The following is a 17,231-nucleotide window of genomic DNA, read 5'->3' on the forward strand; positions in this document are numbered from 1 at the left end:
CCATTCCATTTGCGGCATCATTTCATGCATTTTACTAAGATGGCGGGCTGGTCAAGGTCTTCCTTTGTATTCTTTATGACAATTTGGTTTGCTACAGTTTGGATAATATGGAAGGAAATGAATTACCGTATCTTCCAACATAAGGTCTCTAATTCCGATGTTCTTATTGAAAAGGTCAAGAGGAATTCGTTCCTATGGCTGAAATTGAAGCAACCTTCCTTTTGTTTTAGTTTTAATGATTGGTGGAAACACCCGACTCTTTGTATGGGTGTTCAGGTGTGATTTTTCTATTTTTATTCCTGCTGTTTGGTAATGGCAGTATGACTCTGTAAATACTTTCTGGTGGTTTGTCCTTTGCACACCTTGTGCAGGTTGAATCACTATGGTTATATTGAAATCTCATTTTGATTTGTTCAAAAAAAATATTATTTTTCTTATATATCACTTTCTGCTATGTATTAATGAACCTAAATTTTTAGGTCCATGTGCATAGGTTTAGTTTTTTTTTTTTGAGCAAATGTGCATAGGTTTAGTTAGCACCAACTCAATTTTACAAGAAGCAAAGTTTGAATCATATCGTAGATGATAATCTTGCCGATAAATATTTAAATATCCGAAGTTTTTGTTGATAGTAATATGTAAATTACAATCTTGGGGACTTTCCTAACTCCGAAGAATCTTTAACACTCAACTTCTATAATTTATAAAAGAAAAACAATTGAGCAGAAATTCATCAATTAAAATATAAAAAAATGAGAGGAAGAGCCGAAGAGGGACTGGTACTGCCGTACTTGTTAACACGACGTAATGGTTTAGTATTAGGATTTGGCATCATATTTGTGTATATATAGTCATTGTACTCATATTTCTTGTTCGATATCACCAAATGGAGCCAATTTAAGCAACTAATTAATTTGGATTCTTTAACTCTGCCTCCCACAATGGCAATTCAGATTTAAACAATGGACTGTATATTTTTATTTTTTTATAAAAGATGATAAACAATTGAGATCTTCTTTTCAAAACAAAAAAAATGGACATTTTGTTTCAATGGAATAAATCAATTTATACTTAATTTCTTTTTATTTGTAATAATAATTTTATTTTAAATGAAAATATTTTACTTTAGAGTTTATGATAAGTTTTATTAGGAGAAAAGTCAACAATATTGCTTACTTGTTAGTTAAGTGTCGTTGTCTTTTTTAGTTGCCAAGAATTTAACCATATCGCATCATTTATTGAAACTACATTGATGAATGAAAATAGTTAAATTTGTTTCCGTAGAAAATATATCATTATTGATTTACGCCTAATAATATGGATGAATGTGAGATTGTGAGTCACTCAATTTTTAGTTAAATAAAAAATGAGGAGTGTCATTTGAACAATCATTTGTTTGACAACTTATGAGTCAACTATATAATTTACAAAGAAAAAAAATAGGTATTTGCACGAAAACCAAAGCAATACAATATCATAAAATAAAAAAGGAGAATGCTAACCAGTGCCCTAAGGGCAATGGTTAAGCATCCAAAACAAGTAAATTTTTATGAAAAGTTGTGTAATTATTACTTTATCAAAAGTAACATCTTATATTTTCAAGACAAAATTTCTATTTTTAGATTATTTAACCATTGCCCTGAGGGCACCGGTTAGCAAAGACCCAATAAAAAATAGGAAAATTCTATGGTGAAGTCATGAGAATGACTTTTCTAGTGAAGTTAACCCTATGACAAATCATTGAGCATATGTGTATTTAATCCACGCCTCGTCAGATTATACGGTGTATTGCACATTTGTTCATAAGATGTGTCATTATATCTTTACTTATTGAAATTGTATCCCTGATTAAATCAAAATTAAACATTTTTATTATTATTTTAGTTTGTAACCGTAAATCAAAATTGGGTTAAAGACCAACTTTGAATCCTTTTCATCTTCATCGGTATGAATCTATTCAACTTCATCAGTTCCTTTCACCCCAAAATCTTATCATCTTATTTTGTCATTATTTCACTCCCTTTCACTCCAAAATCTTATAATCTTCATCAGTTCGACTATGTTCATCCCTTTCACTCGAAAATTCATCTGCTCTAACACCAATAAGAACGTTTCATCTACTCCAACACCAATAAGAACGTTTCATCTGCTCCAACACCAATAAGAATGTTTATGCGCACCATACCTTTAATCACTTCCGCCCTTTGGTTTCGAACCCACTTCGATCTTCACAACCATTTGTTTCATCTGCATATGAATGGGAAGAGAAGAAGAACACGAACGAAATGAATAATTTAGGTTAGAGAAATCCCCTTATGCAAATGAAGATGGATAACAAAATGAATAATTTAGGTTAGAGAAATCCCCTTCTGCAGATGAAGATGGAGACACCGAAGAGAGATGATGATTAAAAATGATTTAATTTGTGCATAATTAATAAATAATTTAATATTAATAAAATAAGTTAATAAATCACAAGTAATTAATATTTTGTATGACGACTGATTGGTAATAAGGTAAAGTTTAGTCTTCGAGTGGTCTACCAGCAAAACACTAGCTGACATGTCATCAACCGTTATACGATTGGCTAAACAAAATAACTTTTTCAAAAAAGTCAATTTCCTGACTGCACATTAGAAACGCCCTAAAAAATAATGTGAGTATGAAAGAAAAAGTTCTCACAACATTATCACAAAATGAATGTTCAAGTATCATTTCTTATTAAAAAAAAAAAAAATACATGTTGCCTTGCCTGCATAATCAAATTAGTGAGTCCATCATTGAGAGAAGTACAAGCTGTATTATATTTGGCATCATTTCGAGTATCTTTGTTTGTACATGCAACTAGCCAAAAACTTGCATTATTTATCTACTACTCATTGGAAGTTAATTTCGTATTATACATATTTTAAAAAGTGGTTAACATAACCACCTCAACCCAAAGCCGGCATAATCTATCAAACTATATCTCTCCAACACTCTTCCCACGTCTCTTTATATCTCTATCAACAAAAACACCTTTTGATTTTCCATCAAACAAACAAACCCAGTAAGGGATATCCTTTTCCCACACCTATTTCTCCACTTTTTGGACCACATAACCTTCATTTCTTATACCTTTAATAATTCTTTATTTATTTTTCTTGTAACATAATTCAAAACCTTATAAATAACATCGTTTTCTTTTTTTTGTTGAGAAGGGACATTGATATATACTTCTTTTATTGCTTTTTATGGTTAGTTAGGTTTGAATAAATCAATTTGACTTGTCTACTAACTTTTTGCCTCATTTATAACTTCTTCTGTTCTGTCCTTTTTCCCTCATCAAAAATCCTTTCCTTGTAAGAATTTTCTTTCTTCCATTTTCAATTTCCTTGAAAACTTGAATGAAATAATGGCACTTGAACTTTGCTCAGAAAATTGTGGTGTTTCTTCTGTAAGTCCAAGAATTTCATTCTCACATGATTTTTCACAATCTGATTTCATACCTGTTGAGCAACACCCCATTAGATCAAAATCTTCTGGGTTGAATTCAAGTATTGATTTTGATTTCAATGTAAGTGAAAGTCTCAACCTTGAAGAATCATCTTCAGCAGCAGAACTTTTCTCAGATGGAAGAATTCTTCCAGCTGAAATCAAGAAAAAACAAGTTCCTTTGAAGCAAGGTTTAACAACTCAATCATCATCTCCAAACCCTCCATTGAATCCTTCATATTCAAGTTCTAACAATGAGTCTAATGGTAAAAACTTGAGAAAAGAAAGCAAGTTCTTGAATGATGAAGTGTGTGAGAAACAAACTTCAAATTCAAAGTCATTTTGGAGTTTCAAGAGAAGTAGTAGTTGTGGAAGTGGGTATGGAAGAAGTTTGTGTCCTTTACCACTTTTATCTAGAAGCAATTCAACTGGATCTTCTACCTCAAGTGTTAACAACAAAAGGAATTCTTTGTCAAAAGAGGGTATTAGTACTGTTAAATCAAATTCACAGAAACTTTCTTCAACAAGGCTTTCTAACTCATCTGGTTCAAACAGTTATCTTAAACCTCCATTGAATAAGAGTTATGGATCTCATGGTCATTCTGTTAGAGTTAATCCTGTTTTGAATGTTCCTCCTGCTAACCTATTTGGTTTGAGTTCAATCTTCTCCAACAAGAGCAAGAAAAAGTAGCATTATTTTGCATTACTATATATTTTTGTGAACAGATATCTCTGCATGCAACGCATGCAACTGCAGAGACTAATTCATCAAGTCAGATAAGATCGCAACGTGTGACAAAACTCTCTTTACTTTTTTGCATGTGAGTTTGACTTCCCTAGAGTGATTAGTTAGTAAAGTTAAGAAATCGAGGTTGATATGTTAATCATCCATAATTATGTTTGTGCATATAATATATGAACCATTGATTTGTTTATCTATTATTGATATTACTCACTTTAGACTAGCCTTATCCTATATTTGCATATCAATGGGGTGTGTCTATTTTATTTTTCCTTTGAACTTGTTGGGTTTAACGTGTAGAGTAAACCATTAAATTGGTCCTTGTCTTTTTACGTCATTCTTAAATTAGTCCTTAACTTTATTAATATTTCAAATTAGTCCTTGTTTTGTCAAAGGTTTCTCAATTTGGTTCATGTGACAAAAATATAAAGACAGAGATCTAATTGAGAAACTTTTGACAAAGATACGGACTAATTTAAAATATTAATAGAGTCGGAGACTAATTTGAGAATAACTTATAAAGACAACAATCAATTTGATGATTTATTCTTAACATGTGATTAGGAAAATACAGATAGAGGTTAAATTTTGGAAAGGTGAGTGGTTTGCATCAAGAAGGTTAAAGTGATAAAGAAGAGATGTGTGTGAAGGTGATAGACAAGAATGGCATAATGCAGGATTGCAAGCACATGCTTTGATATGAGGACACAAAATGACAGGTAGATGTTGTTTTCATGGCGGTCCCTTCTCTTCCTTGTGTTTGGTTTTTCTGCTTTTGATATTTGGTCTACGTGTAAATACATTGATTTTAATTATTATTATTTTTTTGCTAATTTGGATCTCTCTTACTCTACACATGTATTAATTTGGATTTCTTTTAAGAGGCTTAATGAAAAAGTTGATTGTGCAATTATACAAGGAAAGCTTTGGTTTTTCTCAATGACATAAATTGATCAATGATATTAAATGTTTATTTTTTATTAAGTAACACGAGTTAGAAATTCATCAAAAAATTAGTGGAAAATGCAGGGTTCAAACCTAAGTTCTTGCATACTACAATCTCCGTGTCAATTAAACTATGTTTACAAGGATTTCAATGTTCTTTCTTTATCTAGTATCAGCACTATCGCATATACATACTTGTTATTACATTATATCGATATAATCGTGTTCAATTATCTACTTACATTAACAATGTTCTATGCTTATGTAAATGATTAGGACACTTTTGTTGATACTAATTTTAGAGGTTTTGGCAATTTTGTATAAATATAGATAATCTATAAATCACTATTATAGGCCTAATCAAAATATAATTATTTTATGAAGTTCCTGTGAGGGTCCTCTGGTGTTTCTTTGAACGGTGTCCTGTAATTCTTTAAATTCGTGGCTTTAATCTTAGGTGGTAATCTTACTAAATTAGATTAGATTAGATAAGCTTTTTGAGGTAGACCCTTTTCTCCTTAGTCTCACTTATGTAAATTCCTGCTCAATGCAGAACAAGGAATATTAGTGTCTGTTTGGTACAACGTTTAGAAAACGGAGTTTGATAAAAATCACAGCAAAAATGTATTGCAAAACGTGTAAACGTGTTTTTGTATGTTGCAAACGGAATATCAAACACACTCTTTGGAGTATGGAGAAGAACTCGAAGCTTAGTGAAATTATGAGTAACACGCCATTACGAAGTGCTCTTGGTCAAAAATACAAACATTTTTAACGGTTTTTTTTTTTTGAGGGACATTTTTAACGGTTAGTTAATAATATTTGCTATTTTTTAAAATAAAAAATATGAAAGAATTTGTAAGAAAACGAGTAATGTCTTAGGTGTTGGACTCTGAAATCAGAGGTGGTGATCCAAATATACCGGTGGACCTTTGAAAAGTTGTAGCATTATTTTTTCAGGGGCATAACAAAATTCACAATAAGACAAGAATTATGCTCTTCACCCATCAAAAATTGCTCGCTCCCAACCAAACTTCCGCAAATACTCCTTCGTGAGTTAACTCACGCAAGGTTTATAACCTACGTGAGTTAACTCACGCAGGATTCATAACCACCATGAGTTAACTCACGCAACGTAACTTAAGTCACGCATGGTATTTTTGAAAGTTTGGTTGGGAGCGAGCAATTACTTATTTATGGGAGAAGAGCATAATTCTTAACAATCGTGAAGAGGCCTCCGAGTCACTCAACCTATCAAAATGTATCTTTCGATAGGTTTTTTCTCTCAGATCAAAAGTTATCTTCTAACGAGTGTTTTGAAGGGTTTTTGCAACAATACAAAGGGCATGTAAAACAATCATTCCACAAGAAAGAACTCTTAAAAGTGGATTTTACATGTAGACGCTTGGTTATAATTTTTGTTTAATATCAGTAGTAACTAAACTAGTGTCAATTTTTATGCCATAACTTTTGGGAGAACTTCAAATATGAAAATTGAAAAGCTTTGTCAATTTTTGTTTCTGTTAATCGGTGGATATTGTTGTATGTCAACTTCAGTTAAAAAGATGAGCAACATTGTCAACTTACCAATAAATATGGGAACTACTGCAACTGAAAAGTCCTTTGAAAATGGAATGGCTGGGAACTACTGCAACTGAAAAGTCCTTTGAAAATGGAATGGCTGCATAGCCATATTCTAATTAGGGGTTAGAACAGGTTATTGAGCTAGATTTTTGTACAAATAGACTTCATTTGTTTCAAAAATAGGGTTCAAGTCTAGTTTATTACATGACCTAACTTAGGCCCGATATAAGTAAAACCATAGACTTATATTAGTCGATTTGATCTACTCACATTTCTAATTCTAATTTTCAACATGGGTGGTGTCTTTCTACGAAGTGTCAAAGCCATAACGAAGGATGTAGACAAGATATAAAGTAAAATGTAAATGGAGATTATGAAAAGTTAAAGTATGAACTACGAATCATGGTGCTAATGTGGGTAGCTGTTTTTGCAATGAAATTAACCACGAAAACGGGGGTTAAATGGAAAAGCATTTTACCAATAAAATCATTTTAATCTTGACCATTCATTTTAGGGTTAAATATGTTATTTAACCCTTCATTTTAAAAAGCAAATTCAAATCATGAATAATTGATAGAGCATCAATACAAGTTTTTATGTTGGTGTGTATCTTACAATATCTTCATGAAAGTTGTTGATGAGTTTATTAATAGCGAAGGTTGTCTCAAAAGTTATCATGAAATGGTTGAACATATATTATTGCTTTTAAAAATTGGTTCTTAAACCTTTTGTCATTGATGAGTTTCTTAAACTTAAAAATCACTTCTTAAAGAATATTATCATTGAAGCGTATCTTTGGTTCTGCTGTGACAATAATTGATTTTTGAGAAATTGGTTATGTAAAATCGATTTTGACAAAAATGAGTTGAAGGTAATGTAATTTATGTTTGATATAGTCATGTAAAAACAAGTTGAACTGTAAATTTGTGTGTAAAAATAAATTGTAGAATCAAAAGCTACAAATTTTACCTTATAAGATAATCAACTCTAAAAGTAATTGATTCTAGTCGAAAACAACTAAACATGTGAGAATCAATCATACACCTTCAGAATCAGCGATTTTGTTTCCTCTAAATATTGAACCAAACATACGCGGAGATGGGTGAGTTTAACGCAAAATTGATACACTCGAAAACAAAGATTGAAACCTTTTTTAGAAGAAAGATTGAAACATATGTATCAAATATATGGACTCTTTACACATAAGTACCTAGTCTTGCCTGACAATGGTGACATCTTTTTACTTAAATATTGTTCAATTAGAGCATGTTAGGAAATATATTCCCTGGAACAACTTTACTGTCCAGTGAAATCACAACCATTACAAAAAGATATAGAGAGAATAAAAAAAAAGTCGAGTTTTAGTGGTCTAGATTAAAAATTTTGAGTGTCCATGGAGATCTCCACAGGAGGAGATTTGTTCCCAGCACGGAATATCATACGCTCTCACGACTATAATTACAAATCAATACAAGGACACTCATTTATTAAGTACATTGAACACCTATTATCTCTCATAGTGGTGGTTGATGACAGTTAGTCGATGATCAGTACAAGGAGCTCTAGTGACCATATGGTGCTCAGTGATGGAACTCCACGGACTTCACGGTAGTTGGTGGCAAGACTAGCGGTTTCATTGTGATCGGTGGTAGAGCTCTGATAGTCAACCGTCTCGCACTATCACTGTTATTATTAAATTAATTTTAGATAATTTTAAAAAAACAAATTGCTGATTTCTACCCTTAAAAAATAGCTTATTTCTAAAATTATGAAAAATGCAATTTTTAAATAATAAATAAAATTATTTTTGTTTATCAAAATAATTTTTCACGGGGTGTCAAATGGATCCAATTAGTGGGTATCCGTGAAACATTAACTTCATTGCAAGGTTGCCTGAGCTCCATCGTATTGGTCGTCAACCATCCACCACAAAAGAAAATGATTGTTCATATATCATTATTTGTAATTATATTTTCCTCAAAGTTTTAGGGGGAAAAAACCTAAAAAATAATACAATTTAGTTATAAGTATAAAAATATGAAATTAAGTATAGTTATTTTTTTTTTTGAATAATCTAAACGAATTATATTAGAGAAAAACAAATTAGTCTCTCAAACATAAGACGTGTTAGGAAAACCGAAAAATGTGTATCACAAAACCTTAAATTTAACAAAACTTGATATTCAAATTTTAATTTTATGTATTTTTTATTTTAAATTTTTTTTATTATAAAATTGATTTTAAACATTTAAATATGTTGGACCGGTCCTACGTGCTTTAACAAAAAAACATTAATTATATTTTTGAGAAGTGACTTAGCTAAAGGGCAAAACAGTAGAACATGATGACCCAAACAGCAACAGTCCACATTTTATAGTTTCCCAACTCCAAGACCAACCATGTGAAGTGATGTCACTAACTACTTTTTCTAAAATGTTTTCATGATTGTACTTCAGAATAACAATATTGTTCTTAAATACTTCATGCGGTCACTATTATAAACAAATTTTGATTTTTTAGATTCATTCAATAAATGACGTATGTGGTCTATATTTAAGACTACATACATCATTTATTAAATGAATCTAAAAAGTAGAAATTTACTTATAATAGTGACCGGAGGAAGTAAGTGTTTTCTTTTATGCATGAATCAACGTGTTAGTTTTCAAAATTTTGGACATTTTGATTGAAAAATCAAAATAATTTGAGAAATAGTTCGAATGCTACAAAATTTTGCAGTTTTATTCTACGTATTTTTATAGAGGTGTTCATGAAAAACCAACTCAAAATTCAATTTTTAGATTAAAATTTCCATTGTTTTATTTTTTGAGTTTTTGATGTTTTAAAATTTCATAATTGATCCGTCTTTTATCAGAAAATTCTAATTTTTTGTTGAAATTCATATTTTAACGTTTGTAACCAAAAAAAAAAAAGTCATATTTTAATGTTTTATGTTGAAAGTCATATTTTAGCGTTCTTGCGAAAAATCATGGAAAAATTTAACATCTATGTCACATTTATGGACTTTATGTCTATAAAGAAAAGTATGAGGTCAAAAATAGGAAAATCTCAAATTACACGAGTAGGCTCTGCACTTTTTTTATTACAATGTTATTTTTCAAATTTGGTGTATACTTTGTATCTCGAAAAAAATAGAAAAATTATTTGGAAATAGTAGAAGTTTGGTATTTTCCCATTGAAGCTTCACTGGCCACCTCCCTCCCATCTTCATGTGTTTCCCAACCACTCTCAAATTTACTCATTCGCTCATATTCATGTTATCAATTATGTTGTTGTTGGTGGTGCTGAATCCATAGGAGAAAATAAAAAAGGAAAATAAGTTGTTGGGGATTTTTTTTTCTTTGGGAGATTAGAGAGCTTCACAAAATGAAATCAAGAATATAGATTTATTGTAGAGCTGGAAATGAGTCGAGTTAAGTCGAACTCGTCTGAGTTTAAAACTTGACTCGAGTTCGAAACGAACTTTTTTTTTATGTTCAAACTAATTAGGTTCGACTAGTTAGGTTCAACTAATTTCAACCTAATAATTTTTTAGTCCCAAAATTTCAGATTTTTTTTTGAGTAAATAGTCAATTACCCCTCCTGAAATTGTATGTTTCGTCAATTACCCCCTTGAAATTAACAAAACTTCAATTACCCCCCTGAAATTGCACAACGTTAATCAATTTACCCCCTCCGTCAAATTTTTCTGTTAGTCAACATGACGTTTTGCAAATACCCTCTGAAGTTTTAAACTTATGTGTAAAATGCCCCCTAAACTTAAAATTTATATTTTTTTTTCTTATCCTTAAAGGTGATTGCATTATCACTGAATTGAAGAGCATATTAGCTATGTTTTGACGATATACAACCATATATTGGCAGTATGGTAGAACAAATTGGTAGTATTTGGTAAACCCTACAATAATGTTCAAAACTCAAGAATATTTACAAAACAAACAATATAGTATTTCTTTGTTCCAACATCAGATGTTGTTTTTTCTTTTTCAAGTTGTCCTTCACCCCATTAGAGATCAAAATGATGGTGGCTATCTTGTTTTTTTATTCTCTTAAAAAAACATAATGAAATATACATAATATAATATTATTACCATTCCTTTGAATCCTAACGGAGGGAAGAAGATCATGATTCCTTCAAGATCCTTTATAAAGTGAGAGAAGTAACAAGTTTATGTATTTTTTCTTGAAAGTGAGAGAAGTGTGTTGGTGATGTGCACCGCTCACAATATAAAGGAAGTGGAAATTTTTAGTGTGGTTAAAATTAGCAATAACAAAGCCATATATTTTGACATCTTGGTAATTCTTGGTTATGTCAATCATATATAATTTATGTGCTTCATTATGTATGACAGATATTAGTTTTCCATGTGACAAGTGTGGTTGTACTTTACTATGCTGACTTTCATATCATTAGACTCTAATACATGGTTAATGTTTGATCGTTTAAAGGAACATATATGGTTGTATACCGTCAAAACTTAGCTAATATGCTCCACAATTCAGTGACAATGCAGTCACTTTTAAGGATAAGAAAAAAATAAATAAATTTTCAAGTTCAGGGGGCATTTTGCACATAAGTGCAAAACTTCAGGAGAGTATTTGCAAAACGTCATGTTGACTAACAGAAGAATTTGACGGAGGGGGTAAATTGATTAACGTCGTGCAATTTCAGGGGGGTAATTGAAATTTTGTTAATTTCAGGGGGTAATTGACGAAACTTACAATTTCAGGGGGGTAATTGTCTATTTACTCAATTTTTTTTACTAGAGACTCAATTGCTCACATCAACATTTTGAGCAAAACTATGGCCCAATACTTAAAAACAAACAATTTAAACAAATAAGTGATAGAGGGACAAAGAGCACTTCTGTACCGTAATAGTACCAATGTTATATACCATTGGTCAATTAGAGTGTGTCACCTACCAATATTACTTTATAAATGTTTTATTTGATAGATTTTTTTAAAAGGTATGCCATGTAGCACATTCTAATTGACGGTACATAAGCGGTGTACGGGACAAATATTTGATAGATTTTTTTAAAAGGTATGTCATGTAGCACATTCTAATTGGCCAATCTTATATACAACACATAAATTCATTGTAGTGAAACTGAGTCTCCACCACTACCTTGAACAGTGTCGTATACGCAACATTTATTTATAGGCAAAGCTTTCCCTCTATTGTTTACCCACTTCCGATGTGGGACTTATGAAAACAAAGGAATGCTACTTTGATACTAACAAGTTGATTTTTTTCTTCTTCTCACAAGCCAAGTATAACAAGTCTCCACTTTATATCTAGATAGCATCACGGTTGAAAAGTAAAAACAATTAAAAAACTGAATATAAAATCTTGAACATGGTATGACAATAACCAAAACAAGTATGAATGGAAGCAACTATGACAATTTGATATCAGTTGCAAATTTGTGGCATATTAATCAACAATTGGGGGAAAGTAATATGATATTGGATTGCATTTTTCTTATGGATGTAAATATGTAATGGAAGACATAGAATAATGGTCTTGCCTTGTTTATCAATTTCATATTTCACTAGTTCTTGAAATTTACCATTGATACAGTACCAACAATATCTTTAGATAATCTCTTAAAATAATAAATATGTTCGAATCCAATTCAACACCCACCCTCACACTTAACATGGGTCTGAGTCCAATTCTCATATTGCAATCCTTAACCCAACTCTAATACCATGTAAAATATATTTGAATCTCATCCCAAAAGATAGTTCAAAGGATGTGGGTACTCAAACATATTTATATACTCAACAGTCAACGGTCCGAAAACCTGAACAATACGAGACTAAAAATGAACTACAAACCACTTTAAAACCAACTTCAACGATACAAATATAAAATAATCTGCCTATAAACCAATACAAAAATAATCGGTCATTTTCATAACGTATGTAGATAAGTTTTGTATCAATGTCTTATGATACTCAACAGCTTCTATTTAGATATGTTATATATCAACATCTGACCATATATGCTCAACAAATTCCATTCAAGTTAGCTAATTATTTCTCTTGGCTTGACGGATTGGTATCTCTAAACACGAAAGTAACAAAATCTTATGTCCATTTCCTCTAAGATTTGTTTGTTCATAATTGTGGACAATCTATTTCTAACTAATCACCCTGAGTATAATCTTTAGTAGTATACGCAAGCTAGTAGTTGAGGAAAAATTCTTTGGGTGTACGTACGTACTCCTATAGAAATGAAACCACGTTAAAGAGCCAACACTGGTCCCTTCACTTTCTCATTCTCACACTGTCACAAACACTCCCCCCTCGGTTCATGTGGGAATATAGTTCTTTTCACTATTTATTGATATTCACATTTTTTTAACCTTGGTTACTGTTATAGTCATTTTCAATCAGGGCATAGGTGATGTCCAGTCCACCCTCGGTTCATGTGGGCACATAGTTCTTTTCACTATATATTAAGAAAATCGTATTGTATATATATTTTAGAGCATATATTGAATGACGTGATAGTATGATACTAATAATTGAATTAATAGAGGCTGAGTTAACAAAATAAATATATCAATTTAATTGGTTTTGTTTTACGTAATATCAATTTAATTGATATGTATAAAAAAAATTATTCTTCATACTATTGGTTTACTTGTTACACCTAGGAGATATGTCGTAGTTAAGAAGTTTGATCTGTGTATTTTAATTATTATATCATAAATTTTTGAATAAAAAGAAGTTAAAATAAATCATTATAAAAGTATTATAAAATATATATACAAAATAATATTTTATTAATATATACAATACGGTTTTCTATATTCTATTACTTTGTATGTGTTTGACATGATATGGAGTTGGCGAAATCACAACAAAAATTTATGTGAGTTTGCAACCCAGACCGTCAAACTAAACAGACTATTTATGTGTTTCCTACCTTTTATCACCTATCTTTTTTTTTTCAAGTCTCCTTATTAATTTTTTCAAGTCTCCTTATTAAACCAGTCTTATATATTAGGATCCTCCATGTTGAATTGAATATGAAAAACTAATTTGGAAAATATGAAGAAAAAGGAGAGTTTTGGAATTAAACATAGGGAGAAAGCTTCATAAAAATTAGAAAACATTGATCATGTGCTCTTCTTCCCCAATCTTGCAGACTTACACATAGTAATATGAATCATTATTCTACGATCAATCAAAAGTTTGATAAGAAAACAAGAAAGTAAGTGGTTTAACTGAAAAGATGGAGCAAAATGGCCCCTCCCATCATGCATGCATTATCAAACTTTTTTCTTGATGCAAACCAAACAAGTAAATTTGGCATGTAATAATAATAACCAGAAAGAAAGGAAAAAGTTTTGCATGATTAATTTCCTTTTGCAAGCATTGTACAATTCAGTTCCAATCCAACTACACTAGTGAATTTTGTAGTTTTCATGCAATAGAAAAGGTAACTACATTATCAACCCTAGTGGGTCTCACATACCCTTGAAAGCGCGTGAGTCCAAGGCACCGTCCATTTACTATTGAGTGTTGAATTCAATAGCAGACAAACGTAGACACAACGTTACACAAAAACCCGAACCTCTTTTTCCGTTTCTTGTTTCCATTTTGTAAGTATAAAAATAAAAGGGCAAAATAGTCATTTTACATTTTTGAATGTATAACAAATAATCACAATAGTTCCATAACGTGTCGAAATTTCAAAATATTTTTTAGTTGTGCACTACATCAGTCAACATAGTCACTAACGTTAAAAAGTTTAGTTAATATTGTCATATATGTCCCTCAATGTATTTACTGTCATATTAACCAGCATAAATATTTACTAACATATCAATCCTTATAAGAAAATGGTTGCGGTCATCACTGAAAAATTATTTTAACGTTAAAAATTATATCGACTAACAAAATGCACAACTAAAGACTATTTTAGAATTTGATACATTGAAAGTTTATTGTGACTATTCGTTACACGTTCATAACTATATATTCAAAAATAAAACGAGATTGAAGTAATTTGATACATCTAAAAGATTTTGGTGAGATTTGGTTCTCGATAGATAAAAAGTAATTTTAAATAAAATATGTTGAATATGAAATTATTTATATTTAAATATATAAAAGTCAATTGAATGAAAAAGTTCGAGGTTAAAAATCAATTCTTTTGTTAAAAGTTCCAAATTATAATTCAAAGTTAATTATAATCAATTCTATATTTTCGTAAAAAATAAAATCAATTTTATACTTTTAAAATCCATTTCACCTCTTCCATAAGTTCAAGAAAAACACACTAAAATCGTAGTTAAATCACAATCAAATGTACTCTCTTTGAACTTAAAAAATTGTTTTTTGCTTATAAACGTGACTGAATGAAGTATTAATTTTACCTCATTGAAAAATAAAATTGAAAAATAAAATACTATCTTCCTCTCATATTACACCATATAATTAAAAAATATAATTAATACATATCAAAATTGAGAATTTAATTTTGATACACTTGTGGTATAAATATATATTTTTTGGTCAAGTAACATGGTAGATGAATAAGTAAGATGTATGTGGTTCGAACTCCGAACCCAACATATATAATGCATTGTCTTGCTCAATTAAGCTAAACTCACAGAGACATTATATTTTTTTTATTGTCAATTAATTATAATTATTGGCAGTTATTGTACTAACCCGTACCATAACTATTTACACTAACCCGTACCATAACTATTTACACGTGCAACTTTAGAAATAATTGTGATTAAAGTCAAAAATTATTTTTGTCTTTAAATATAAGATCCTTTTAAAAAACTTCTTTGTACCTTTTTCAAAAAAATTGGTTGAATTTTCAATTGCATTAATTATTTATTTATCAACGTACCATTACTTATTTTTCATCTTTTTCTACGATAAACAATAAATATTATATTGAGAGCGTAAATTAATTATCTCTTTTGAATGACAAATTGTAAAAACAATGTTACTTTCTGCAGGGTTTTTATATGACACTCTGGAAAAAAAAAGTTTTATTATATATGACTTTACCATACTAAAATATTAATGTAATTTTTTTCAATCATACATTCCCTTTATCAAGGAGAGTCTTGACATAACAGTAAAGTTGTTACCACGTGACTAAAATATTCGATCATGAATTCAAGTTTTAGAAACAATTTTTTGGTTAAAAAACATGGTAAGACTACATATAATACTTCAGAAATGGCAGGACCATGGACAAGGCTAGCATTTTTATACATACCCTTTACTATTTTTATTATTCTCCTTCCAATTATTTTAATATCTCTTTCTCGTGTCATTAATGAATGATGATTTTCACCTAAAAAAAATGAAGGATGATTTTATAAAATCATTCATAATTTAAGTTTTCAATAAATTACACAATTATCTCTCAAAAAAATAAATCACACAGTTTGTCTTTTAATTTAATTTTGAGTAACACTTTCGTTCTTTTATTTGTTTTTTGTCCCAATTTAATCATTTATGTTATAATTAGATAACATTTTTGTCCATTTATCTTTTTATTTTTGCGATTTAGTCATTTATGTTATAAAATGACAATATTGTTGTCTTTTTTTATCATAACAAAATCAAAATTGCATAAAATACAACATATAAAAAATTCATCAAACTCATAAAGAAAATCAAATTTCATTGAAAAAAAATCTTATAAAAAGGATAATAATGTTAAGATAAACGATGAAAACGTTACCTAATTATAACATAAAAAATTAAATGAGGACAAAAAAGATAAACGACGAAAGTGTTACTTAAAATTAAATTTAAAGACGAATTGTGTAATTTTTTTTCTTATTAAAACGTGTAAAATCACAAGAAAACCAATAATATAATACGAAGAAAATATCCTCTCAAAAAAAAAAAAATACTAAGGGAATATACATCCTTAGAGCATCCACAACGAGGGATTCTTAAACATATAAGACTACCTATAAGGGAGAAAAATTGTCGGGGTCTTATAAAATTTGGGGTCTTAATTAAAACCTCCAATATTAAATGGGATCCACACTTTTTTAATATTAAAAATTGAAATGTAATGGTATAAATTTTTTTTTGCGGTGGCCGGGGTTCAAACTCCGACCTTGCATATATCATGTATTCTCCATACCAACTGAGTTAAGCTCACGATAACTAATGATATAAAGTTATTGATAATTGATTAGTAGATCCCATTTAAAAAATTTGTATGAAACATGAATTGGAGGGATTAAGTACTTATTAGTACTACTATAAAAAAAATTATAAATAAATGATTTGTAGACATGAGATTCATTTAAGTACCCAAATCAGAGTGTCTCCATTGTTGATGCTTTTAGAGAATAATAGTAAATATATAATCTGACTAAAGAGAATCTCTACGATTTGACTAAGGAAGGTCATGTATTTGTCATGAACATCGTAAGTTTGTATCTTCTAATAATTA

General features: G+C 30.0%; 1 protein-coding gene across 1 annotated transcript; it reads left to right on the forward strand.

The window, feature by feature from the left end:
• Positions 1 to 2,899: 2,899 nt before the first annotated feature.
• On the forward strand, positions 2,900 to 5,049 carry LOC146909051 (uncharacterized). Its single transcript, XM_085725674.1, has one exon. It carries the CDS (start codon positions 3,395 to 3,397, stop codon positions 4,163 to 4,165), a length of 771 nt encoding a protein of 256 aa, XP_085581800.1. The 5' UTR covers positions 2,900 to 3,394; the 3' UTR covers positions 4,166 to 5,049.
• The last annotated feature ends 12,182 nt before the right edge of the window (positions 5,050 to 17,231 follow it).

The sequence above is a fragment of the Medicago sativa genome, chromosome 7 (assembly GCF_051527215.1).
Source record: "Medicago sativa cultivar Bolivia chromosome 7, Bolivia_mono, whole genome shotgun sequence".
NCBI lineage: Eukaryota > Viridiplantae > Streptophyta > Magnoliopsida > Fabales > Fabaceae > Medicago > Medicago sativa.

What these genes read in the sequence shown, in the direction of transcription:
- LOC146909051 (XM_085725674.1), top strand. Translation starts at nt 3,395, where the DNA reads ATGGCACTTGAACTTTGCTCAGAAAATTGTGGTGTTTCTTCTGTAAGT.